The sequence below is a fragment of the Phaethon lepturus genome, unplaced genomic scaffold (genome assembly GCF_000687285.1).
Source record: "Phaethon lepturus isolate BGI_N335 unplaced genomic scaffold, ASM68728v1 scaffold4819, whole genome shotgun sequence".
In the NCBI taxonomy this organism is placed as follows: Eukaryota; Metazoa; Chordata; class Aves; order Phaethontiformes; family Phaethontidae; genus Phaethon; species Phaethon lepturus.
The window spans coordinates 52,497-79,501 of record NW_010564235.1 but is presented as its reverse complement, the minus strand read 5'-3'; the positions used below and the strand labels follow the sequence as shown (position 1 = coordinate 79,501).

Sequence of the window (27,005 nt, the reverse complement as noted above, 5' to 3'; positions counted from 1 at the left end):
TTTTATCAGTATTAATGGAAGTGTTGTTTTTGTATTAAAAAGTACTATTACCCATAATTCATGATCTACTTTTCTTATATCATGTGAAATGACAAATTATGAATTTCAGGGATTTTAAACCTCACTCATGCTTTTCTGAGAATTTCTTTAAAACAAAAACCCAACACCTAAGAAATTTGACTCTTTATCTAGTGCAAAAAATAGAATGGAATTAGAAGACCACACAGAGCTTCCTCAGAAAGAAGAATCTTGGTATTTTTGTGAATTTTTTTTTCATTTTCACCTTTTTGTCACTTACTTTGATGATGGACTAGAAAGTATAAAAATATGTGATAGTGAAAATAAAGATTAAAAACAATCCTCCAGAGTATGGTAGCATATATCCTGGTTTCTGAGAAATTGACAGTAAAATTTAAACTGATGTTACTGAGCTGTTTTCATTTTATATCATCAGAAGTCAGTAATAGGAACACTGCTTAATATATCCCCTGTGCAAAACATGGGGTTAATTCTGATTTTACTTACTTTCCTGAATACTATGCATTCGTTTTGGATTTTACTTTAGCATGCAATTTGTTAAACGTTTACTTTTTAATTTTCTTCTGAGTTTCAGTGCCTTCTTTTTATCTGGGATTTAAGACCTCTTGGTATTTCAACATTTAATCCTGAAATATAGATATTTCTTTGGTTTGAGAAATCCTTCCTTATTCCCTTCACAATATGGCTTACCAATTTTGGCCTTTTCTCATCTCTTCACTTAAAAAGTGATTCATCAAAAATTATTAAAATAATCCTAATCATTTTGCCAAGTTCTGATGGTATATTATTATGAATTTGGGAAACAGATCTACATTGCTGAAGTGAACAGAACTTTTGGCACTGTCATTAGTGGGAAAAGAATCAAATGCTCTCTAATGTAAACTGCAGATGACCTGATCTGCTAAGCCCATGAACAAAATCACTTGTGCCAAGAAGTTTCTCAAGGCTGGCTCTACCAAAGTTTTCTTTAGTGCTTGTGAACAATTAAGAAGTCGCTCTGGACTATGAGATTATTAGATGCATGAAAAATTTCAGCAAATAACACCGTGTTTTATAATAAAACTTAATGTAAATAGGAAAAGATATTGACTTTTATTCAATTAAAAAAAAGTATTGTCTAGCTAAAATATTTTGTGAAAAGCACTGTTCAAAAAATATAATTTTCAGCTGGCTACAGGCCAACACAAGGAATGTTGGTTTAATTATGGAAATTCATTTTTCCTTGTGCATAGAAAAACAAGAAAAATAAAATATAATAGCAAGCTCTCGAAAACATAATTCTGGAAAAATTGTCTTTTCCAAGATACCTCCATATATATGCTTGCACATATTCCAAAATGTATTTACTTTTACACAAACAAGTTCATGCACATGACCTGCATGAATAACTTCATTAATAATTTATGAGTGATCATGAAACATTTTTTTCCATAAATAATATATACATCTATCTTCTTAGTATTCTTTTTCAGTACACCTACAGTCTTTGAAAAGTGTCTAAAATTCTCAGATATAGATGAAACCAGTATCCTGATCTAGAAGTCTTGTGAAATATTTATTTTAATGAACAGTACACAGTGAGTTGTGCAGACCATTGAGTAGGAATAATTATAGTGTTTTTAGCTCTGACAGTATTTTAAGTGACCTCTTGCACAAGAAGAGTTAATCTAACACATGAAATAAATAGGAAATTCGTATCAAATGTGCTATCCATCACTCCTGTGCACTTTTAATGAGCTTTATTTATTTGAACTGATTTACATAGCTAAAGACTATGGATATATTTTCAACTGAAAAGAACTAGAACAAACAACACTACTGAACTGCTTAGTGCAAAACATTCCAACACATCACTATCAATCAAACCAAACCTTGAAAGAGAAAGATACTGAAATAAATGTTACAAAGAAAGAATTTTATATTTTTCACTTGCTATGTTGTTTTGGATATTTGTCTCATTAAATGTACCTGACTCTTTTCCTATTTTACACTTGTATCTTAGTTTTACGTGAACAATGTTTATGTCAATCATTCAGAAGATTTAGTTTCCTCAGTGGAAAAAAAACAGAGGACATGCAGTATAATAAACATAAACTCCATCAATAGAAACATTACCCTTATAACGTTTGTCTTACCTGCACCCCATCAGAAGCAGGGATATAACTTGCTCTTTTAAATGTGTCTGTAACATTTCTGAGAATTTCCACAGAAATCAGAAGGTCCCCTGCATAAAAAGTTTTCCTCTGAGTTAAATCCAATAGCGTTTTGGTTACTTGGGACATGCCATCAGCAGCCAACATCCTCTGTCCCTTGGCAAGGTGCTCTTTAATCTGTACCAGAAGAACAAAATTAATATCAAAACCTACTTTACTGATAAAAAGGTATGATAAATTCTAAACACAGCCAAAATATTAAATATTAAAGCCACTATAACAAAGTTCATCCTGATAAAGGGAAGACAAAATAGTAGACTATGATTGCAGAATTATTATGTCTATTAGAGAATCATGGATTCTGTAGTGAAAGATTCTGAAATTGTCATGTTTCACGCATTTGCTTCTGTTTGGACACCAATAATTTCTCAAAATCCATGTTCTCAAAGGAACCCCATGGCCTGGACTGCGGCTTTAATCTATTGCCATGATATAGCAAGAAACTGGTCTTCCTCAGAGGAACAGCTGTAGAACCACTGTTGCCACTCATTAAACAGCTAAGAGCTCTGAAAGGGGCAAATGCTAAGGCACTCCTTGTTATAATCTAGTTTATTATAGGGAACTATACCCGTCATCTCTGCCAGCCCAGCTTGGCTGGTGAATGCAAGAGTAAAAGCTGATTATGGTGCTCTCTTCTGTATTACTAATGCCACAAAGGTGCTAACTTGGAACAATCTTGTTTGTTTTTCAAGAAATGCAAATTAAACTACGAATTGCTCCTGTGTATCAACCAAGAGAGCATACTTTAGTGGTAGCTCTCTCAGCAGATCTGTACAGGGCTAGTAATAGATGTAATACAAAACGCATATGCTGGTAGAAGAATCCCACTGGATAAGAAGCTTAACTTGTGGATCTGATTAATTCTTAAATCTGACTCAGCATCCCAGGAAGATGCATACAAGATGTCACAAGGCCAGCCAAGGCTGAAAAAGATCTAAATAGTTTTTTTAGATCTTACATGATCTAAATAGTTGGGGTTTTTTTCATGCTGTTAGATCATATTTTGGATACATTCTCAACCAGACTTGAGATAAACTAGATACATATAACACAGCCGGGGCTGGGCAAAGTGTCTTCTTCAAGATATGTCTATGACCCTAAGTCATCTTTATAGCAGCTGGAGATTGTTATGGACCACAACAGGCTTGCCCAAACCCTAGAAATACTTAAGACTTGGGAGAACACCTGCCTACTGCAGCATGGGCAAGGAATGAACCTACTCTATACCATGAGTACAGAGGTACAAGCATAATTGTACTATCAAGTATTTCCAACAAAAATTGCAGTGAGGAGAACCGAGGTAGTTAACTATTGGGTTTATAATTTATTTATAAAAAATAAAATGTTAAAAATAAATAATTTATTTATTTTAACAAATAAATACCTGCCTCAGTCTTCAGAATGCTGTAATAAGTAATTAGGCAAGAAGCTTTCTTGCAGAAATTCTTTTGTGCAGTTTCTATTCATTTTAGAAGGAGAGGCTTTGAAAGTAATCTTGCAGGAAAATAATAGTGGAGAAAAAGGTGGGAGAATGGAAGAAAATTAATTTGAGTATACTCAGGGATCTGATGTTGTATACATAACATTATGAACTATTTTATTGGGAAAAAGAGAAGGCAAACAAGAACTTGGTTTGTGATTTTTCCTGTGAAATGTTGCCATTTGACTCATCTGCTCACACGTGTGTCTGGGTAGCAAATTAAAAGAGCATCAACTAGCATAGTAACACAGAATAATAGAACTTTTGCTGGAACTCATCCAGCTGTTCATTGACCCCAGAGCATATTTCCAGATTTTGAGGATTAAAAATGTTCAGTGTGTCTTTAGTCAAGCTCAAAAGACATACTACATAAAAGACAGTCCATAAAGCTGAACTCCCAAATCTAACATGTGCCTCAGGATGTACCGTGGGAAAGGCATCACACAACTTGAAGGCAGAGCTTAAGAGAGAATAAAACAGTTCTTTTAATTCCAGTAACAACAGCAAAGTGGTCAGTCATAACAACTCTACTGCGCCTTTAAAGCTTGTATAAAATGCTGGTAGGAAAGTTGCTGAACTATTTAACATGTTTATTTTATATTGCATTATTTTGCTTCCTTTTGTTCCATCTGTATGTTCACCCCCCCATTTCTTTTTCTTTGCTCCTGCTAGACTTTAATATTACATTTTAAAGATGGCAGGGGCCAATTTGGAGTTTATTTTGGACCATGCATAGCACACAGAAATCTTGGTCTCAACTGCTTTTGGAATGCAAATAATAAATTAAAATCATCATAGTTTTGACTCTTTTTTAAGCTTTTGAGCAAGTAAAACTCTGTTTTCAGTGAAAAATTTTACAGATCTCTAGCGGCAGAAGTGGGAGCTGCAGTATACCCTCTAGTACTTTCAGCAAGACGTTTTGATTGCTTGTGGACACAATGATAAAAAAGGTCTAGCAAGTGCCTACAATGACACAGGACTAAATTATTACACCTGTTTCAGAAGTAGCCAGGGTTGTGGTTGGGTGCAGGTGGTTAACGTACTTCAGAATTATCGGTTCTTAAAATTACAGCTCAATTTGTAACTGTTTTTTTAAAAAATGGCATACGCACAAAGATCAGCTTCCCAGCACAAGTACTCTTCCTCTGTTGGGCCATACCACTCGTACACAGCTTTGCAAGCATCCTTTCTTCACCCTCTCAAGCTCCAACTCAGAAGTTCCTTTCCCTGATCCTTAGCTACCCCTCCAAGCCCACACTGCCTGGAGTTAGACTAGCAGCATATTCTTAGAGGTAGCATAACAAAACAGAAGGTTGCAATGTGTTCAGGTAAGGAAAGTTGGTGAATATTAGAGTTAATTAATAGAAAGATTTGACTACAGATCAGCAAGCAACGTGCAGGGCAAGGTAAGAATTAGCAGCCTATTTATTATCACTTTATTACATAATGTATCTTCTTGTTGTAAGACAGCCTATAGCTCCTAAACACAACTTTAAAATCACAGACAATTCACTTGATGTAGACAGGTGCAACACTATTAAAGCCAATGAAAATGTCCAGATTAGTATGAGTTGAAAGTAGTGGATTACTTGCACAGCTACCACAAGAATCTTTCAGTGTGAAAATACAGAATATCATACAGAATATCATATATATATCATTATGATGCATATCATAATGATACATAAAATATAATATTTTATATATCATTTATATAGATAATGATATTTATATACAATCATATAATGTCTTTCTCACCAAATACTGCTTATTTTCTATGGTCAGTGATATTATGCACTGTCCAAGAAAGCTATTTTGACACCATTGTAGGTCCTTCTAGTTCTCTGTGAAGGTCATTTTTTAGTGGTTTTACAGGCAGGATCATTAAAAATAAAGTTTATGAGCCAAGAGATAGTGAAATGAAGCAGCTGTTAAAGTGATACTTCAGTTGGCAGCCCAACCTCTAGCTGCCTGCACTATATGTCTGCATACTTGAAAAATTACTGAAATGTTTAACTGGACTTTGACTCGGGGTCCAACTGCCTTTGTCCCTAGATTTATCAGAAAATATGGTATAATAAAAATGACCCTGTACAAAGTCAGACCTCTCAGGTCTCCAGAATTGAAGTACAAATTTATTACTCCATAATAATTACTGCAAACTTAACAGCTAGACAGGGTTTAAAAGGACAGAAAACAATGAACCCTTGAGAAACCTATAAAAGATTGAAAAAAATTATTAATATGAAGAGTAATCACACCATCATCCTTTTCTCATTATTTTTTAAGATGATGTTGGATTCATGGCTAGGTATTACTAATGATGTCATTAATACATCTTATGGTAGTGGGGACTATAAGAACCCAAATTAGGAAGTGTTAGACAGAAGTAAGGAAAGATAGTTTGAAATAAAAATATATCCTGAAATTGATCATAATCTACAAACCACTTTGCTTTGCACTTCCACAAACCAACACTAGTATTTTGATAATGATCTTCAGATGCAGAACAGGAAGGAATATTCACATCAGCTCAAATAGCCACTTGAATTACACAACTGCATTACAAACCTAAAAGCTCCTGAGAGTATTGGTTTCTCTAGAGAACAGTCCAGAGCACCTGAAAACTTATCTTAAATGCTCTGAATTACATTACCTGACCTCTGTAGCTTCTAATCTTGAAGCTGGAATTGATAGTAACCCCTCAATAAACATTAATTAATTATTTTGCATTAAAGTTACTTTTATGTTTAGCAGCATTAAGGTCCAGAAAGGTTGTGTGCTTAAAGTTAGGCACAGAAATTAAAAAGGCAGAAAAACTTTTTTTGGCAGCTGAAGTATGCCCATAGGTATAAACCTGCACTGAACTGAACTCATGTAGCATGCTGATGTTTAAACTATAATGTGATGTCATTGTGAGAAAGCTCTTCCTTTCAGATTTGAGAAAAACTTCATTACAGGGTGTTTGTTCTCATTATCAGCAGACAGTCCTTTAACTATTTTAGCACAGAATCTAGAACTTTCATTTACTTTCCCTTAATATAATTAATTACTTACAATTTATTTATTTATTTTCAGGGTATTTCAGCGTTCAAGAATATTATTTCATCCATCTTTTAAAAGAGATAGAGTAAATTCTAAAGACACAGCTATGTGTCTTCAGGTATGCATCTGAATATTCATAACCTAATGTCATATAAAAGTCTTTTTCCTTTTTGATACATTCAACAATCTCAATGAAGGAGATGATTGCTAAAGCAACACGAAATAATTTTCCACTTTGTCATCAGTGAAATTAGTTAGTAGTCTCAATCTAGATCATAGCATACTAATAAACAGTTTCTGCAGAGAGGAAGGAAATCATATATTCCCTTTGTTTATAATAGAAAAGGGAAAAAATAATTGGTATATATTGTGTCAAGGAAGATTAAGGATATATATTAAGGAAAACTTTTCAACTGTAAGGGAAATTATTTACCATAGTTTACCTGAAGAGACTATGCAGTCTTCCACATTAGAGGCCTAAATAAGAGTCAAGAAAAAACCAAAATGTTGGAATAATGTAAGTCTGGCTGATTCTGATGGGACAGAGTTTGGGCTGGATGGTCTCATGAATTTCCTTTCAATTCTGTAATTCTGTAACAGGTCACTGCAAAGGTTCTGGAACCCAAAAAAAAGCCTCCTAATAACCCCAACCAGAAACATCAAAGTTTAAGGCATACCCTGAAACTGAGCTTTTACCTTCCTGCATTTATCCACTGTCATGGTGTGCAATCTGCTGCACCAAGTTTCTGCAGATAATGTGACTTAGTCTGCCTCTGTGCACCCAGCTGAAATCACTGCAACTCTGTGCTTTAAGGAACTTATTCTAAATTTACATTGATGAAAACAAAAGTGAGGGTTGTTTCACTATATACAAACAGTCATCCCACTGTCATATACTTTTACATTTTCTTAGGCAAAATACTGCTCAAAACAGTGATTTGTTTTTAGAGAAAAGGAGCCAGCTTAATCACACAGAATACTGTGCATTCATCTCAGGCAAAATGAATTTCTGCACAGATGCCAGGGAAAAGTATGTGCTCTTCTGTATGTGATGAGGTGTATTGGCAAATCTTTGAAAAAAAAAAATCTAGTATCTGTAGAAGTCTAACATGCTTTTAGAAAAAGAATGTGAACAGCTCAGAGGAATATTTGGTTTGTTCTGTGCTCATTTTTCACAAGAAGACTCATTATTTTGCTCAAGAGATTTTTTTTGCCACTTTAACCCATTCTGTAATTTTTTTATCATTATCGATATTGTCACTTATTCCAGTCCTCCTCAAGATATAACCACCAAATAAGTGACAAAGTAATTATAAAGTATTTTAACATTTTTCACATTTCAGTATTTTGCTTTCTACATGGATTCAACACAATATCTTAATAGATATTTTGAATAGTTAAGACTGCTGTTCAGTAGAGTAACAAATGTCTCTAGGGATGAGAAATGAATAATCAGTAAACAGATCACTTCTTTTGGTGCTTGTTTTTCTTCTTATATTTATCACTGTGTTTGTGGACCAGGATTTCTATCATTATTTTATTAAGTACTGCTATTAAATGTTCCAGTTATTTGTGATTAAATCCTGCTCACATTGGCATGCTGTGTGAGAGATCTTGTTGTTATTGTTGTTTCCTTTAACCAGAAGGCATGTCTTCAGGATTTTTGTTATCTATGTATAATACCACATGACAAGAGCAAGAGTTGATAGGAAAAGGAGAATGACGACTCTGACAGTTGTTTTCATTCTATGACAGACATAACACTGCTTGAGGTAAAGTCTCCTGGCTCTCCATACTGACTGAATGGTTGAGGTTGGGTGTCACAAAGGGACATCCTAAGAATGAGCTGTCTTTTTTTTTTAAGTAGTACATGATCATCCTGGTAAGTATGTGTCCCTTAAACATAAGGCTCTGATTAACTGCTTCAATTTATATGTTTATTTGATTTTAACATATTTATATATTTATATGATTTTATGTTTCTATACAGTCATTCCAACGACTCTCACTTCCGTTTGCAGGACGAATGTTTTCTTCAAGGAAATTAACATTATTGGGGAGCCCTAATTTGTTCATGGGAGTACTGCATTAAGTAATAGGCAAGTAAAAAATCCTTTGTGTCTTACATACTTAACAAATCTGAGCTTAACTATGGTGGGAGAATGCAGCAAACGAAGTAGTGGACAAAAAAGCAGGGAAATGATTGTCAGTGTAGAGATGCTGTTATTACTTCTTCGTTGCTAGCTGCCTAGCCAGATTCCTGCAGTCACTCTGCAGCTGCATTGGAGTGAAGGTTCCTGCAGTTTTGGTAGACTTTAAGGGAAAATTAGATGAATTATTTCTTTATTGAGTTCCTAAATAGCCTTCATCTTTTGTTTTCCCTGTTGCCATACCCTAGTGGAGTTCACCTGTTGGCTGCAGGTTGGTTGGTTTGGAATATTAATGTTATCAGGGAACACTCAGCTGGTCACCGCTACAGCAGACACAGCAGCAACAGAAACCACAGGAACACATTTCAATTAACACACAGATTACTCTTTGGTAAATCAGACATGGAAAGATGATTATGGATGCTGAGATGATATCAGGGACATTTCTTTGAATTTAACAAGTGGGATTGGCTGGCTATTAAAAAGAAGATATTCAAAAGCAGAAAGGAAGAAAAACAACTTACCCAGTTGAATTAAGTTGTGATGTGCTTATGCAGCATAGCAGGTAAATGTTTACTCCCACTGTATAGCATCTCTAAGACTGGGGTGCGTGTGTATGTTGGCAAGATCAAGAACTATAATTTCGTGAATGGAGAAGGTACAACAGTAGCTTTAAACACATTTCATTCCCCTCCTAAGCTGCTCATTTCTGGTACCTATTGTAATATAGACAGTTATGGAAAAAGCAACCATTCACTTGGAATGGAGCAGTTGGTTTCTAGCCTATATATTTCATTTGAGTGGCTGAATTATTGGATTATTTCCTCTCTTTGGCAAAGTGCATATTTATTTACAGAGGGTGAAGCAGATCTGTTAGGAGACTGAGAAAGCCATACTAGCTTTATAACATGGTGTTAAAAGCACTCAAAACCCCAACATTTCAGTCCATACACTGAGTTTGGCAGGGCAAAGCAGGCAGAGCTTTCTTACAACCAAATGAGTGCCCTCACCATGAAGCAAACAGCAATACTGAAGTCATTAGCTTCCTTCTGAAGTTTTAATCTTCTCCCATGCAGAATGGGAAAATGTTAGTGAGGCAGGGGAAAATTGTTGCCTGCCACAATCTCTTGATCAGTAGCTTTCTGATGAGAGAAAATAATTTGCTATCTTGCTGTCAAGATACAGAGGTAACAAAACATAGCTGACTTCTGCAGATTCTGGGCTTACAAGGAAGGCAAAGCAAGGAAGGCTGATCATTTGCTGATATAACTCCCCTGCCTATCAAAGGCTTCAAAGGTGAAGAGGAAGATCTGGCATATACCAAGACAAGGACAGACTGAGGCAGAACAAAATTGTTGTTACTGAGGCCTGTACATTCAAATTTACAAAACTCAGCCTGGCTGCTTTGCTCTGCAGCTATAGAAAAAGAAATGAAGCAACTTAACTAGCAAAAAAGAGCAGTAATTTTTTTGGGGAGGAAGCCTTTCATTCACCAGAGAACAGCAGTCATTTCAGTGAGGAGTACATGGACAGGCTGATAGCTGTCCTTGTAATATAATTTGGAAAAACAAAATCATCTCTAATGAGCTGCAGCTGAGCAAATCATTATTCACCTCAGAGTTCTTTTTATCAAATTATATTTTAGCCAAGCACTTGCAAAATTGTGAATAACGCTGCTGTGGAAAAAGGGGAAACAAAATTATAGTATGAACTAGAAGCAGGAGAAATGCATTTTTATGGCTATATTATCAGTTTGATATGCAAAGATTCACCTGCATAAGTTCCCATGCTCCCTCATAAGTGCTAATATCTTGACATCAGTATGATGTTTCATATGCAGATTTTTCCTTCCTAACTCTCAAGAGTTAAAAGGTTTTTCGGTTTTCCAACTTCCTCTTTCTGATAGAAAAGCAGCCAAGTCTACATGAATGCATGTTTGATTTAGGTGTTGTATCACTCAAATTGGCACAAATTAGTACCTAGTTTTAATCAAAGCAACTAAATGTAGAATTTCATCATCCAGGTTTGAAAACTGTGCTACACAGGTTTAGAAAATGGGATGTGTTAGTAGAGAGTTTCTTGTAATATTGGAGATGACCTTCAGAAACCAAGTGCCTTGATGACAGGCTTTAGTCTTCCTCATTATTTATGAGCATAGTACAAATCTCTTCCCAACTAGGGTGTCCAAAAGCCATTTACATGAAGTGTCACTTTAGGCAAAAGGGCTATTACAGGGTGTGGTGAGTCAGTGATATATTACCAGTATAAGCAGATCCCTCACAAAATTATCTTTTTTTCTGATTCAATAATTCCTATCACTTTAGAATGCATGCATAACAAAGTAGAAAATAGAATAACCCTATATATTCAAGTATTTTCTCCTTATACAAAAAATAAGCTTCTAATACTCCATGGTAAGATCTTATTCATTAATGGTTTTCATTTAAAATGGTCATACAGGCTTCAGATATTAATTTCATAATGATCTCATAAGCTATGAAAACTCATTGCTCTTCCATACCAAACTATTTTAATCTCATTTTCATTTTCTACATTAGCTCTGATTCAAGTATTTTATTTTTTGGTTTGGGGATTTGGGAGTTGAGGGAGGAGGTGAGTGGTTTCTTTGTTTTTGTTTGGGTTTTTGTTTGCTTTGTTTTTTTCTAATTTAGGTGGCTGTCATCCATAGAATGAATTAAGAATAGATGAAGAAGCCTTTAGCTATGCCTCTCAGAAGCAGCTGTTCATACAAAGGATGATGTAGGACACTCCTAATGCTGGGGTCTTGCTCTTCTTGCTTATAATGTACCAAATCTGATAAGCCTCAAGAGAGTATGAAAATGAAATTAACTCTTATTTGAGGCATTTCAGTGACTCTTCTTTTCTTGGATACCATCTCAGGTAGGCCTGTGGGCTCCTAATCACTGATTCTATTCCTAGTCCTGCATTCACTCACATCCCATCATAGTATAAATAGTTGAATTTCTTATTCTCAGGAAAGATTTTACCCTGTTCATCCAAATGAATGAAGTAAAAAAAAATAAAAATCAAAGAATCAAAGCAGAGCATGAAATTTCTCAGCAGATCAAACCAATCTGAAGTGTGCTGGTTGAAACTTGCAAAACCATGAGAATTGAAAATTGAAAAAAAAAAAAAAGATGCATTCTCCATTGCATTACTTTTTACAGTGAAGACTAGATGCCTTCCTATGAGAGATATGCTAGTTCAAAAAGAATTCATGCAGGATGTCATGCTGATTAATCATGATGGTTCCTTTCTAAACTTAAATCTAGAAAGCAATAGAGACCAAACCAGAAATTAGATATTGCCTTATATACTAAACTATTGTTGCAGCTTACTAAGATACACTTGAAATCCTAGAAATTAAATAAGTGCAAAAAACAATTTAAAGTTGGTCTGTGTCAAAGTATCAATTACACAGTCCAGTTGGACTTGTGGTAGTTGTGGCAGCCAAAATACAAATATACGGTATGTCTTTTGCTTTAATTCCTTTGGGCAACAAGGTTCAGTTTGCAATCCCTCACGGTGATGATAAACCTAACTTGACAGTGTATTCAGTCAATGGAGTTGTGTAATGTCTCATCTACTTATAAAATTTCAGGTGTGCAGAATAATACTTTAGAATATTTTGGAGATATCTTTCTTTTATGAAAATGTGTCTTAGAAAATACTAGTCCAAATTAACCAAGTACTAGCTCAAGTAAACAATTTTAGGTAAAATAATTAGGCAGACCATTTTCTGCTTCCAGATCAAAAGAAGATAATAAGCAATGAGCATAATTCATAATATTATACAGTCTAAGTTTGGGTCATTAGATCATCATCTAATATGCCTTTCTATATATATCAATCCATTAAGTTACCAACAGATACTCTTTAAAGAGACTAAAATATGCTAGTTAGACCAAAGGAGTTCAGTTTTCAGAAAATGAAACTATTTGCCAAAGGTAGAAAGAGAGAATAGGCTTTAACAAGGTCCATAACTTCTGCTATAGCAGTAATTGATTTGGTAAAATAGCATGAAAACCCAAACCATGTCTAGCCCACAGAAGGAGAAAAAACCTCCAAATTCTGAGAATATAATCTAAAGCAGGCAAGTTCCTCCCTATTAACTGAAATCTGGTGATCAGTATGTGACCAAGAACTATCCAGAAGGAACTGAAGAAAGGGTATCCCCTACCACTAGATCTTATTCAACCTTATGACTTTACTCCCTCTCCATCCACAATAAAACAGACAGTTGGAAGATTTTCTTTGCTGTAATCCCTTCTTTCTCAAGAAACAAACTTGCATCATTTGGCAAAATATTCCTTCTTAGCTGCAAAGATGACTGCTAACAGTCCTGAAACACCATGCTTGACCAAGAGCATTTTTTTAAAGTAAAGCTGCAGGTATTGCAAACATACTAGGGCAATACAAGAAATCCAGGACAAAAACTGATACATAATCTGTGATGTTTCTTTTTCTGTTCATCAAGTTATTATTTGATCCTCTATGTCTTGATTCAATAAGGCAAAACATATCTATTTATCACTTTGCATTTTCCACTTACAATGCTTTAGTAAGAATAATCCTGATTAGGTTCTTAAAGTATTATTATTAGAGCTAACCGAATAATTTCCCAAGGGTTTATTTCATGGCTTTTGTCATTTTTGTCCCTTAATTTGTTCAGTGAATAGTTTTTCATATTAGTCAACCAGCTGTTTAAGCTGGTCAAACAGTATTTGTTGAATTCATTTCATGACTGATTTGTACAAAATGTTGGATAAATTATTCATGACTAATTGGTTCCATTATTCAAAGAGATCTAATTAGCATCCCTAGATTTAAAAGGGACCTGTATTCCATAGTGCACAAGGTAAAATAAACTAATGAAAGTACAGGTTGTACGTTTATGGCACAGCTGAAGTGCATCATCCTCTTAACTGCTATTACTCAAGCTCCTACACATGAATTGTGTAGGGCACTGTGCCCTCAAAAAATGCAAGCTGACTGACAATCTCTAGTCCAGAAGCCAAACTGTTCCCCTTCACTGTTTCATCATGTTCCAGTGTATAGTCTCTTCAGAGGCCCCGTAGTTATTATATTTTTACCATGCCAGGGAATTTCTGTGCTGTCATATGGAGAGGTATGAACATTAAGAAGGAACCATGGCTAGACATTAATTCAGAAGACCAGAGAGAAATTTCCTGCTTAATTGGTCTCACTCAGTTCCCCATCAACAAGAAATGGAGATGTAGAAGAACCTGATCTCAAGCATATGTTGAGGAGATGTATTAATTCAAGATTGTGAGTTACTCTGAAGCTGTTTCAATAAAATATTGTGTACAATATTGATATATGTATCAAGAAGTGGTCCACCTGTCTAGACAACTTCATTTAACCAATGGAAAACCCTCCTTTCTTCTGAGGTGCCAGTACCCTGGATCTGAAGTGCCATTACATGCCTATCCTGAGTAGAGGCAGTAATTCTGCCTGACACATTCTGTAAGTGTCTGGAAAAAAAGAGATAAATTGTTCGTGGTGCCGGGGGTTATGAGCAAAGTATATTATCTTTAGCATTTCAAGTGTATTTTTAACTTTACTGACTCTTCACCTTTTGCAAATAGACTTCCAAATGGATTTTGAAATGAAAAGATAGTGTCATTTTAGCATGATTTACAGCTACCATACTGGTCTTCATACAAGTCCTGAGTCAAGCTGAAGTACATGCAACACTACCTGGGTTTCTGCTACTTTAATGCTGCTTTTTAAGGGTTGACATTTGTCCCATGTCACTTCCAGGTGAGTAATAGAGAAAATTGTAAAAATACAAGAGGCTTTGTGTGTGAGGCAGTGAACCTACTGTAGCTACATACGGTAAGGAAACAGTCTTCAGTGGTCAGTCACCTGTGATTATGCAGTAAAATTCTACACTATATATAGCCAAGAATTCTGGATTAATGTGGAGATCTGCTGAAAACCTCTGTTAATGTTTGTAGGAAAGGGTTCAAAGATTTTAAAATTTTACCTTCTTTAGGAAGAAGGTAAAAATCATACCAATATTAAAGAGGAAGTCTATGAATTAACTTTTCTAGACTTCTGCCTTGTGTGAATTTCCAATTTTCTGGACTCATGGGAGTCACAGAATCACAGAATCATTGAATGACTGAAGTTGGAAGGGATGTCTGAAGAAAGCCTGTGTCCGTCTTCCTTGTAGCCTCTGTTCTAGTCCTTACATACTTGATAAGAGTCTTCTGAGTCTTCTCTTCTCTAGGCTCAACAGTCCAGCTCTCTCAGCCCTTCCTCATAGGAGAGATGCTCTAGTCCCTTAATCGTCTTAATGGCCCTTTGCTAGACTTGCTCCTGTAACACCATATCCCTCTTGTACTGGGGAGCCCAGAATTGGACACAGTAGTCCAGGTGCAACCTTACTGATGGATACATGCAGCCCTAAACATCTCTACTTACAGTCCAAGCTGCCCAAATGTAAGGAATTTTTTCTATATAAACAGTAAATACTGGTAAATAAAATAGCCATGGCAATATTGTCTAGCCCTGAGGACAAAGAACACAGACTGCTCATATCCTTCAAGCTAAACTTTCTTTCCTTCCCTCTGTTCGGGAAAACAGTGATTTTATTGCCTGCTAGGAATGGTGTCTCTGCCATGCTGTCCTCTAAAGAATGCTAAGCATTGTTTGGGAGAGTGCTCACTGGTATGGTCTTAAATCATGTTAGGGAGTATGCTAACAGATAAACAGTTAAACAGTGTAGATGATTGCAAGGGCAGTGTTTAAGTTTGGGCAGTCACCCTGTTCAGTTTAGTTACTAGTATAACTGTAAGCTTCCAGTCCAGAATCTGTGTGGCCAGGTTAGCAGGGTCTGTGGCCAAGGCAGTATTCTCTGGCTCCCAGCATATGAAATGCTTTTCTTTAGAAAGTATTTGCATGTGCACAGCAGCATGTGATTTCAACTACATGACTTCTGGGATAGTTCTGGGTCATATGTGGCTTGTTTGGAGGACAAAGAGACAGGGACCTGCCTGTATTCCTCTGGGGGGGTGCTTTAATGTGTTAAGTATTGTATGTATATTATGTATATCAACTGCTTTAAATCAACTTCAGAATTTTGAAGACTGTGCACCAGTTTTTGTTTTATGTATTTCAGGTAAGAAATAAAAGGGATTCAGCTCAGGCTCAGATTTTACAGGAACATTCACAGAACTGAATGATGCCCCCCACTATTCCTGGTCTGAGTTGGTAAAATAACATTATTGGTAAGTTAAGAATACTGAAGCATCTCATAAATGCTTTCATAAGAACACATATTTATTATAGCAACACCGTCTGTCAGCAGCTTCCTTATAAAGCCCTATTTCCAGGGATTTATAGAGCTGACATATGTATCGTGGGGGGACAAGCCTACATTTGCAGGGCGATGACCTTATAGGTCTTTACCTCTATTTTCTACAATTCTTTAAATATGATGTGGTGTTCACTTTGAGAAGCAGTAAGATGTAAGACAAGCTGATTTTCTTTGTGAACAGCTCCCAAGTTTAAAAGAAATCTGCTTTTCTCCTTTAATTTGTATGCATATAAAATAGACTAAAATTTTGTGCAGCAATAAGATGATGTTTAGATGCTTGTGTAATTTTAAAGAAGCTTTAGCTATTTTTAAATGTTCTTTGGCAAAAGATTATTTCACAGTGTGGTCTAATCATATTTAATATTTTGAAAAAGGAAATAGAGAAGAATAGATAAATCTGATCTGGGTTAGAAATGCCTTCTTTTGTCCAACAATGACCCCTTCCTGCCAAGCAGGCTTGCAGCTCTTCAGAAAATATCAGTGCCTCACCAAAAGTTAGCCAGGTAAGTCAAACCACTGCATAACATGAAAGAACATCTCCCACTGTTTGATTTGCTTATAGATGACTTCTAGCAATAACATAAAAAGAAAAGGCTGAATAACACTACAGAATCAGTGGCATGAGGATCAATGCTATGAATAAATGTTTATATGAAATGTAAAAAGGTAAGAGCAGAGGAACAAAACTCTAAAGGGATGGTCTTCTGGTCAGGCAGATCAAGATGAATAAATCCTTTAAAATCTTTCAAAATCCTTTAAATAGTTCAGAAGATTGTAATATTCAAATACAAAAATAGCAAGTAAAAGAGAAGTAATGTGCTTTACTGAAATATCTAATATTTTCAGTCACAAAATGTGATTTTTTGTTCTGCAATATGACATTAGTAGTATTCAAAACTGTGTCTACATTAACTCCAGTCATTGCCTTTATTGTGCTCTTTACCAAACTACAGATTCTAAGCAAATGAAATACCAATGTGTTGCTGTCCATACCTATGAAGTACGTTTAGACATACTATGTGCAGCTGTTGCAAAAGAATAAAATATCAAAAATATAAAATGCAAAACAGTTACAGCCAACTTATTGTTTTTTCCAGTGTGAACACTAAAGCAATAGAGCAACATGCAGACAGCTGTATAAAATAGGAAAGTTTCTCTGTAATAGGGAAAATTGCATTGACACTTTATTCTGTGTTATTTTAAAAACAATGTTTGCTTTGGCTTACCCTGAAACTGAATCCCAGGCCTCAATTAAGTTGGAGTCTAATGAAACAGAAATGCAGCTCAAAGGAATTCATCAAAATCCCCGCAAGTCAGATTTGAGGAATGGCAGCCAGGCTACTACTTTTCAAGCCAACAAAGATTTTTAAACATGCTATGGAAGTATTACACCTGATTGAGAGGGTGGGAAGTTATGAAGCACACGGCTGTATTAGTGCTCCTCTGCCGAATGATTAATGAAGCAGTGGCCTTTGGAAAAGGAGGCAGAGTAACAAGAATGTCAGTAAAATATATCATGCAGGCAAAAGCCATTGTCCATGAGAATCTTCAAAGGAGCTCTTCCCACAATCATATTAATATGGCTGAATGCTTCAGCTATAGGAATAGAATGTATTTAACATACCTAGCATAGACCATGGTAGTATATTTGTAATGCAATATATACAATGTATTACATCTATGCATATGAATATAGTTAGGCAGTGGACAAATGTATAATGCTTATGCTTTCCAAAGAAACTTTTTTGTTAAGCATACTGAAAAAAACTAGATAATATATCTTCATCTAGAGTTACTTTACTTTTTCCAAGACACTGCAATAGCTTTACCTTATAATTGTTTCCTATTGTCACATTTGAAGGTGAAGTTCTAAATTTGGTAGCAAAAAGAAATATTGTTTCTGACTTCTTAGTGTACATTTAAAGGATTCAAGCTATTATAAAATTACTCAGCAGGTCACCCTTCCAGTAAATCTCATTTATTCACACCTCATTTTTTAATAAACCAAAATGTGTGTCTTACCTCTGACCCTTATTTAAATTTCATGCAGTGGACATAAAAAAAGCAAATCTGATTCATTTTTCCATTTCTACAGTAAGACAAAGCTTCTTTCACTCAAACACCAGCAATATACAAGAACAGAATAATATACATGAATATAAATTATTCTTTTTTAGGTCTATTTTCCTCCTGGCATTTCTTATCAGAAATCTGACTTGAGAGTAAATACATAAGTTTCTTTTTCACACCAGTGATTAGCAATGAATAAACAGAGCAAGTACTAAAGCTGGCTTTGCACCTACTGAATGCTGCAAGTGTCTGTACTCATTTGATATGCATCTAGCAAAGCTTGGATGTTCCCAGAAGGCCACTCCATGAACACTGAGAGAGCAGCGTCTGCTAGTGGTGCCTGTAAGTCACAAAGATGAGAGAAAGTATTTATGTAAGTGAGGGCAATTGGAAAGAATGAACCTTATTTAAACTACATTCCATCTATTTTAAAAGCACACAGAGAAACAATTTAATGCAATGATCATCAGTGTATAGAGAGTAGTATAAGATTCTGAAACACATTTCAATGTTCACTTGGTGGGTTTTTAGCAGTGTTTGCTTAATTGAAAAGTTTTTTATGTTTTGTTTCATTTTCATCACTTTGCCTGATAGGTCCTGTCAGATTGATTTCTTCTCAGCTTTTTCTCTCTGTCTGTAATGTGTATATGAATGTGTATATATATACACACACCACAGATCCATGCATATATGTAAGCAATAAAAGAATATATGCACATGTATATACTATATGCATGTATATGAATATGTAAATATGTGGGGTTTATATAGATGTATTCACATATATGCATATATACATATGTAGATGAATCTAGTAATGATTATGGCTAGAACACAATGCAACAGATTTCTCCCCTTTTTTATCACCATATAATTTCAAAGGAATACTGTACCTGTAGCATTGAGAGGACATCGATTGAATGCCATGTCCCCAGCTGGGGTCCTTTTCCACACCATTGACATCAAATAGTCTTCAGGACATATTTCATAAGGTGCTGGCATTTAGAAAAGAGTATTTAGATAGAAACATTAATGTAAAACAGATATTTTATATCAGAAAAGTAAGTCTTCAACCTTGTCTTAATTTTTCCTGAGATGTATATGTTAATATCTTTTGGTTTAATTCTAAGAATGAAGTACAAAAATGCAAAAATGTAAAATCTGTAATTTTTGTATAACATCTGTCTTTTTGATGGCATTTATTTCATATATTCTGTTCCTTTATTCTCTTCAGCAAGCAAACACTCTTTAGATGACATTTAAAATGTTATAAGATGTGACAACTATCTTACACTAAATTTTTAAAAAATTTTTCTGAAACTTAAACTGTATGTGAAAGAATCAGTTCTGAAACCACAGTTGAAACATTAAGTGTGTTAAAGGTATCAGATGAGAGCTGTACATTCTGAAGTCTGAAGAGCAGGTTATTTCTTTGAAATGTGTTTCAGTACAAGTTGGCAAGTAATTAAGAAGTAATTAACAAGTAATTAAGCAAGTATAGTCAATAATGTGGGACTAAGTATCTATAAAACAAAATGGCCTTTTACTGATTATTGCAATAATACCATTTAAAAGGAAAAATATTTTCACAATTTTGTAGTAACAGAACTGCATGGGGAAAAAGAAGCTTCTGCAAATGCTTCATGTTTTATTTTCACATGGTCATAACTTACAGATTCCTTTGTATTTTTTACTTTGTATTTTAGGTTCCCAGTTTATGATTGTTGAGTAAATTAGATTAACACAGCAAACATCTGGCTGAAGTTGTCTCACAACTTAATGCACTGACAAATGCTAGTTACTGAAATCTGATAAATTCCAAGTTCATGCCCCAAAAGTGAATGCATCAGGCCAGTGTTACAATAGGAAAAGCCAGATTTTGATAAACATAAGCCATCTGGTGACATAAGCAAATGCAATTACCATCCTATTATGACCTTATAAACAAAAGAAATGTTCTGATTTGGGGTGCATAAATTAACATAATACAGAGGTAATATTATAAATTACATAAATTTGCTAAAGCTTAGAGCTCTTTGAGAAGTATATTTGTCATGCAGCTGTGGCCATTTCAAACATATTGTGTTCACTAATCAACACTTTAGTTGTTGATTCTTGGAACTAAAACTCGTACTCCCCTCCAAATACTGAATGTTAAATGGAGTTTTTTTGGGGGGGGGAGGGGGAGCATATATATGCATATTTATATACACCATATTTTCTCTTTTATGTTAACAATTCACAGGCAATATCAGAGATTTCCCATTTATTTGGAAGGGTACTACTTGTGTGTTTTTGCATCACACTTTTCAGGACTCGAAATTACATTTGAACTTTAGCCTAGTGCCAGAGATAATCTGTGCACCTGTGTGTTGTGTTCAAAACCAAAAGCACTCCCAAGACCCAGAATTATGAGGAAAGAGGTGTGGGAGTAAGTCAGAGCTTGGAAGAGGTATCATTTAGCTCAGGCAAAGAAGTTTTCCCGGTCTCTGGCTGACTCTGTGCAGTGTACCTATGTGCCTTTCAACACAGTGTACAAATACCTTGGATCAAGGAATGCTGCACATAAAAACCAAACCAATTCTTCCCAAAGCTGAAGTATATCTGGCAGAACTTACTGATCAGGCATCCACCCACATTAAAGCATCTGTGCGGCTCCAACCCATGTTGCCCATGGAGATATTACAGTCACGCTGGAGTGGTATTGTATCTGAGTTAAAAAGCCTCTCTGGCCCTGTTGGCTCTGTTCAGGACCAGTTCAAGAATTTCTGTAACTATGGCACAATTAATTCATAACACACTCACAGACACACGTGAGTTAGCTGTATAAAATTATAGAGAATAGATAAAATTTAGAAGCAAACAGCAAATACTGAGTTAATTTGTTATAACTGGCAAATAAAAAGCAGATCTCTCTTTCACTGACGATGTGATTCAGCAACATCTTCCCACACAGAGCATGTACTCAAATTTACCACATTATATCCCTGTAATGATAGGCCTGAATTCATCCTACCTAAGCACAAACACTCCACAAAGTCAGTGGTTTAGAAGCAGTCTTCCTCTGACATTTAAAGACTATGATGGATGATCTTTAAAGGTCCCTTCCAACCCAAACTATTCTATGATTCTATGATTCTAAGGTAGTCTATTGTTGTTTTCAGTAATATTTTGGTCAAGACAATTCCTATATTCTGTTTTCTACCACTGACGATAGGCTTATAAGAAAAATATTGAGGACCTGTTTTGAGCAAAATCTGGGTAAAGCAAAAATATTGGAACAGGTACAGAATTATTCTAGAATTAACTATTATGGAATTAAGTATTTCTGGAAACTGATACTATATTATTTGAATCTAAGATATTCTTAAAATTTTTATGAGAACATGGTCTTATTTTTATAAAAATAAATTTACAGAAGTCTTCTCTCCTGAACAATACTGTACTTTGTTCTCAGTTCTCACATCTCTTAGTTTTTACTGACACATTTGACGGGATTTACCTTATTTCTCTTACAAATTTCTCTAAAAGCTCCTGATCAGTTTGCGATGTAACTCCCTTTCAGTCATGGGTTGCAGTTTCTTTTCTTACCTAGCTGTCTCCTTTATTCTTATGGGACAGACCTATTGTTAATTCATCCTGTGTGTTTTCCACAGTGATTCCTGTGTGCCTAGCAGCTTAGCAAATCTAGAAGGTTTTTTCCTTTCTTGTATTTCTTTCCAGTTTTCTGAAGTTATGCTCCACAAAAGGATACTTTGAGTGCAGAGTACTAAATCCTTGACACTGCTGACCTACTGGGAGTAAAATCTAACTTTGTTATATCCCAAATGTCCGAAGAAGCAATGACTGAAGCCAAAATATCTTCAGATCTTTGTTTTTCATTCCCATAATATTACACAATGGAAGGAAACAACCACAGTTTTAAAATTTATAATTGTGAATAGAAATAAATCACAAAGAAAGGTACTCAATATTTGTGCAGAAACCAAGCTGTTTAAGAAACTAACTTTCAGATAATAGTTCTGACCTTGCCTCTCTTAGTGCTGCTTGTATTCAGCTTCTAGGAATGTCTGATGTAATTCAGTTCCTGCCCGAACCATTTGAAGAGAATCACTCATAGACTATGAAGAAAATCGTGTATAAAATTCAGATAATGCAGAAATCAAACTACAAAAAGTCCCGTCAAGATTTTTGGTCGGCCAAGTCAACAGTTGTATTTGCAAAGCACCTTAACAGCAGCCAACATAACAGGAAAAAGGTTGTATTCTCCTTTTGCTTCCACAGTTTGAAGTCAGCTATAATTTAACTTTCTGCAAGTCTATAAAGCTTTGGGTGATACAAATGCATGCAGATTCACCCACTTTACAAATACGTTATGCAGATCTAGAGACCTGAGGGTCTGGTCTTACACTAATGGCAAAGCAATGCTAATATAAGAAAAAATTAGCATTTTAGTCTCTTATGTTCCTCAATGACTTACACAAAAAAAGAAACCACCAAGACAAAAACAGCTTTTCTGAACTATTTTAGGGCTATGGAAGAAAAATATACAAAACATAAAATTTGCTTATTTGCTTATTTAAACATTTGTTTTGAACAATCATCTCTATACAGTACTTTTCAATTTTGCGTGGTATTTATACAATGTAAATCTGTGTATCATTTTATAAAATGTTGGTAAGTTATCCAATGTCTACATTTAAATTTGAGATGCTCCAGTAAATGTCAGTCTAAAAACATATAAATTAAATCTGTTATTCATGTATAATCTGCACAAGTATATGTTGTTAAAAGGTTCTTTAGGTTATGGTTCCTATAAGCATACTGATTCTAATCTGGAATTAATCAAGTAAATAAATTTATCAAATGGAAAATAAAACTCTGTGTGCATTTGACTTGTAAATACATCTGTAAAATATTTTATTAACAGCAGGTGGCAACCTTTGAAAAATGAACTGCAGCAGCATAGTTTTTCTTTTAAATACATAAATGCTAATTATTACAAGAATGGTTTTATAATCAGAGTCTGGTTGATCTGAATGCCTGCTTATTGAGAAGATTCACATTAACCTTCTCTTAGTGCTGTGCTTATCATAGAGGAAGTCGGCATTAACTACGGGAATTTTAATTTGTTTAGGAATCCAATACAAATACTGTTTTATACTGCTTTTCAAATAATGAATGTTTTATTAAAATTAAAAAGATCATTTGAGAAGTAAGTAAAATTTGGTTAACTTCTCCAGTATAGTATTATAACATTATAACTACAAATAGTCCTTTTGTTCTTCAAATGAGATTCGTTGTTCTACTGTACCGCAAACACCTTGAAAACTGTTCTTTGATTGCTGTCAAGAGATAAACATGCTACCTATGAAAATGTGAGCTTGATAACATAAAATTTACAACTGATACATTTCCCATTTCCTGACCCAAAGCCTACCCGTCATTTAAGTCTTTTCTCTGACTAGCAGAGAACATAACCATTGAAATGTCCAGAAGTCAAAGAGATTGCTAAATTGATTTTTGTTGTTTCCTGGCTTGCAGTTCAAGTGAATGGCTAAGACATCCCACACTACTTACACTTTATTTTGTCATCTTACATCTATCCAACAATGCATTCTTTTACTTCAGGACAATGTGTCTTTATAGATGAATATGATCAGATTCACCAGCTGTTCTTGTTTATTCATCACTTTTGAAGAAGCTCAAAAGTACACTTTTATTAGCTTTCTGTGGGGGAGACTTAAATTTGTTGGGAGGACAAAGTAAAAAGTGCTGCAAACAAATATATTTAAGCATTATATTAAGACAGGAAAGATGTGCCTTTTTCATTTTAACTTACTTTCCTTTTTATAAAATGTTGCTCATGTATCCATTCATTCTATACAGTACACAAAGGTTTGCTTTTTCCCTTATTTTTACTGAGCTGAAATTTACCCTAAATGTATTACAAAGAAGTCTCTTGCACACTGGGTAAAAAGAATTCCATGATTTACAAAACCACCCTGATATTCTCAGAAACAGTGCATCCAGAGAGAATTTCTGTAGCATATCATAACCACTCCAAATCATAGAATCACAGAATCTTTGGGTTGGAAGGGACCTTCAAAGGTCATCTAGTCCACCCCCCCTGCAATGAGCAGGGACATCTTCAACTAGATCAGGTTGCTGTAGTTGCCCTGTCCAACCTGACCTGCAATGTTTCCAGGGATGGGGCATCTACCACCTCTCTGTGCAACATGTGCCAGTGTTTCACCACCCTTGGTGTGAAAAATGTCTTCCTTACAACTGATCTAAATATACCGTCTTTTAGTTTAAAACCATTACCCCTTGTCCTATCACAACAGAGCCAACTAATGTAAGCATCCCTAGGCAATGAAATATTTTTCTGCTAATTTTCTCTACTACTGCTCATATATCCAATATGGCTAGTTGATACCTAGCTACATAAACACAACTCTACTGAGAAAAACAGCAGTGACTTGTCTAAAGAAAGGTCAGATATGGCTCTTTATGGTTATTGCTCTATGGACATTGATCTTGTCTCTTCTAAAGATGACTGTTAAAGAAAGTCATACTTCAGTGTAGATAATAACAATTATTATATTTGCATCTCACCAGGACACCTCTGTTCACTGCACCTTCTAACTTCCTCTCCGGTTCCTTCACACTGTTGTCCAGTCACAGCAGCACCTTGACAGATCCTTATCCGTCTCTCCCAGCCACCGTCACAGGATTTGGAACAGCCACTCCAATGGCCCCACTGGTTCCACTGGCCATTTGCTGTTTGGAAAAATATAGTTAGAGTGGCAACTTAAAGAAGGATATATAGGTTATTTTCTACATGGGTAAGAAAAGAAAGCCCCCCCGATACAACTAACAGTGACAGAGTGGTAGATAGAGGCATAGAGAAGATGGGGAAGTCTCTGCTTGGCTCCTACATATGGGTTGGTTGTCTAAATGACTTGCATCTTGAGATAAAACAAAAAAAAAATTGGTGCACATTAACTTACACTTAGACTGCAAAACAGGCATTGACCCTTTTGTATTTTTTTTTCTATATACTTGTATAATGCTGTTGTACCGTAATGGTACACACAACATGCATAACTACCCTTTAAAAAACTAAATTAAAATATTTTTCCATGTGATATTTTAGGAGCTTGATTTTTACATTCTGTGACAGTGCAAATGAGGCTTAAAAGTAGCTATAAATGTAATTTACCCACCCTGGAAGGTTGCTTTTATACTGCCAGTGGATTATTAAGTAGTCTCAGCATAAAAGGGAATCAGTTCATAGTTGTTCACTTTCTAGGTCCACAAGACACTTTTCAAGTTTTTTTTAGGCCTCAAACATATCTTTCCAAAATTGTTGAATGTCGTTTAAATAGTGATAAAACCAAAAAGGTGATATGCAACCTGTCATACAGTCTTTCGAGACATAGTCTTTAGCTTTTATCTCCAGGTGGCTCATCAAATAAGAGCGAGGGCCTAGGCCTCCCTCTGGAGGCAGCTGCTCTGCCCCCTTGCAGCCCGCTGAGGCCTGTGGCGGCCTGGGGGCCTGCCAGCACACCCCTGGTTTCCAGCTCAGAGCTACTGGCAAGACCAGCCCCTGAGTCTCTCCTGAGGAGGAGAGGTAGAGCTGCAGCTCCCCGCGCCAGTCGGTACTCACCGGTGCACTCGGGGTTATAGCACTCCCGGCTCTCGGCCCAGGGCCCTCTGCACTCGGAGCCACCATGGGCCGCCGCCGTGCACTGCCGGCTCCGCTGCTGTGTGCCGTTGGAGCAGGTCACCGAGCACTGGCTCCATGAGCTCCACTCCTGCCACTGTCCGTCGACTGCCGTGGCAGGCACAAAAGAGATGGACACAGCAGAGTTACCAGCTAAGCCAGGCAGGGCCTTGCGGCTTCCTTCTAGGTAAGGGGGTTTCAACTTAGGCCTGAATGCAGCCCCTCGTACTGGGCTTAGCCTGAAGACGCTTGACTTCTTACAGCAATCAAACACAGAAACCACCATTATCAGCTACTTCAAAATGATATAAAACTGTTTTCCTTTTTCTTCAAGTAAAGAATATTTCATCTTGTCTAATTGTACACTCATAAAGAATAAATTATGATTTTGCTCACATACCATATAGTTTGAAAGGCCTTATTAAACACAAGGCCTTATTAAAAAGACTGGTCTTGTCTTTTTAGGCAAAAGTGGAGGCTAACCTTGTATCATGGAAACCCTGACACCTTCAAAGTGATTTATTACAGCTGCAATGATAACTCAGATGGGTCAGCTTATAAGATTATCGGTCCTGACTGTGAAATTAGATCTTTAGTTGAATAGGAAAAGGAAAACAGGAGTTACCACTTTGCTTCACATGCGGTGTCTGTTCTCTATGCTTATAATTCTGAATATACTTTTATCAGTCATCCTCCCTGTAAGGTAAATGATCCCAGTTCCTCAACATTCTTTTGACATAAAATGTAGGAGGACAGAAACAGCTCTGCTTCTGTTTGCATATTGTATAAGCTTCTTTCTGAATGTGTCAAGTTGACTTTTTAAACAAAATAGATATGGTGACCAGTTCTGTATTTTGTATTAGCCCATACATTTGAGTTGGGATGAATATTCCTATGAGTAAAGGATTAGGAC

General features: G+C 35.7%; 1 protein-coding gene across 1 annotated transcript in view; it reads right to left on the bottom strand.

The window, feature by feature from the left end:
• LOC104626792 (brain-specific angiogenesis inhibitor 3-like) overlaps nt 1-27,005 on the bottom strand; it is a gene marked incomplete at its 3' end in the record, with an annotated part of 55,588 nt that overhangs the window by 11,304 nt on the left and 17,279 nt on the right. The window contains exons 6-8 of the mRNA XM_010294813.1: nt 26,036-26,200; nt 25,013-25,146; nt 2,175-2,369 (exon numbers count right to left, since the gene is read on the bottom strand). Of these exons, the coding sequence (XP_010293115.1) occupies nt 2,175-2,369; nt 25,013-25,146; nt 26,036-26,200 (494 nt within the window). The remainder of the gene's footprint in view (nt 1-2,174; nt 2,370-25,012; nt 25,147-26,035; nt 26,201-27,005) is intronic.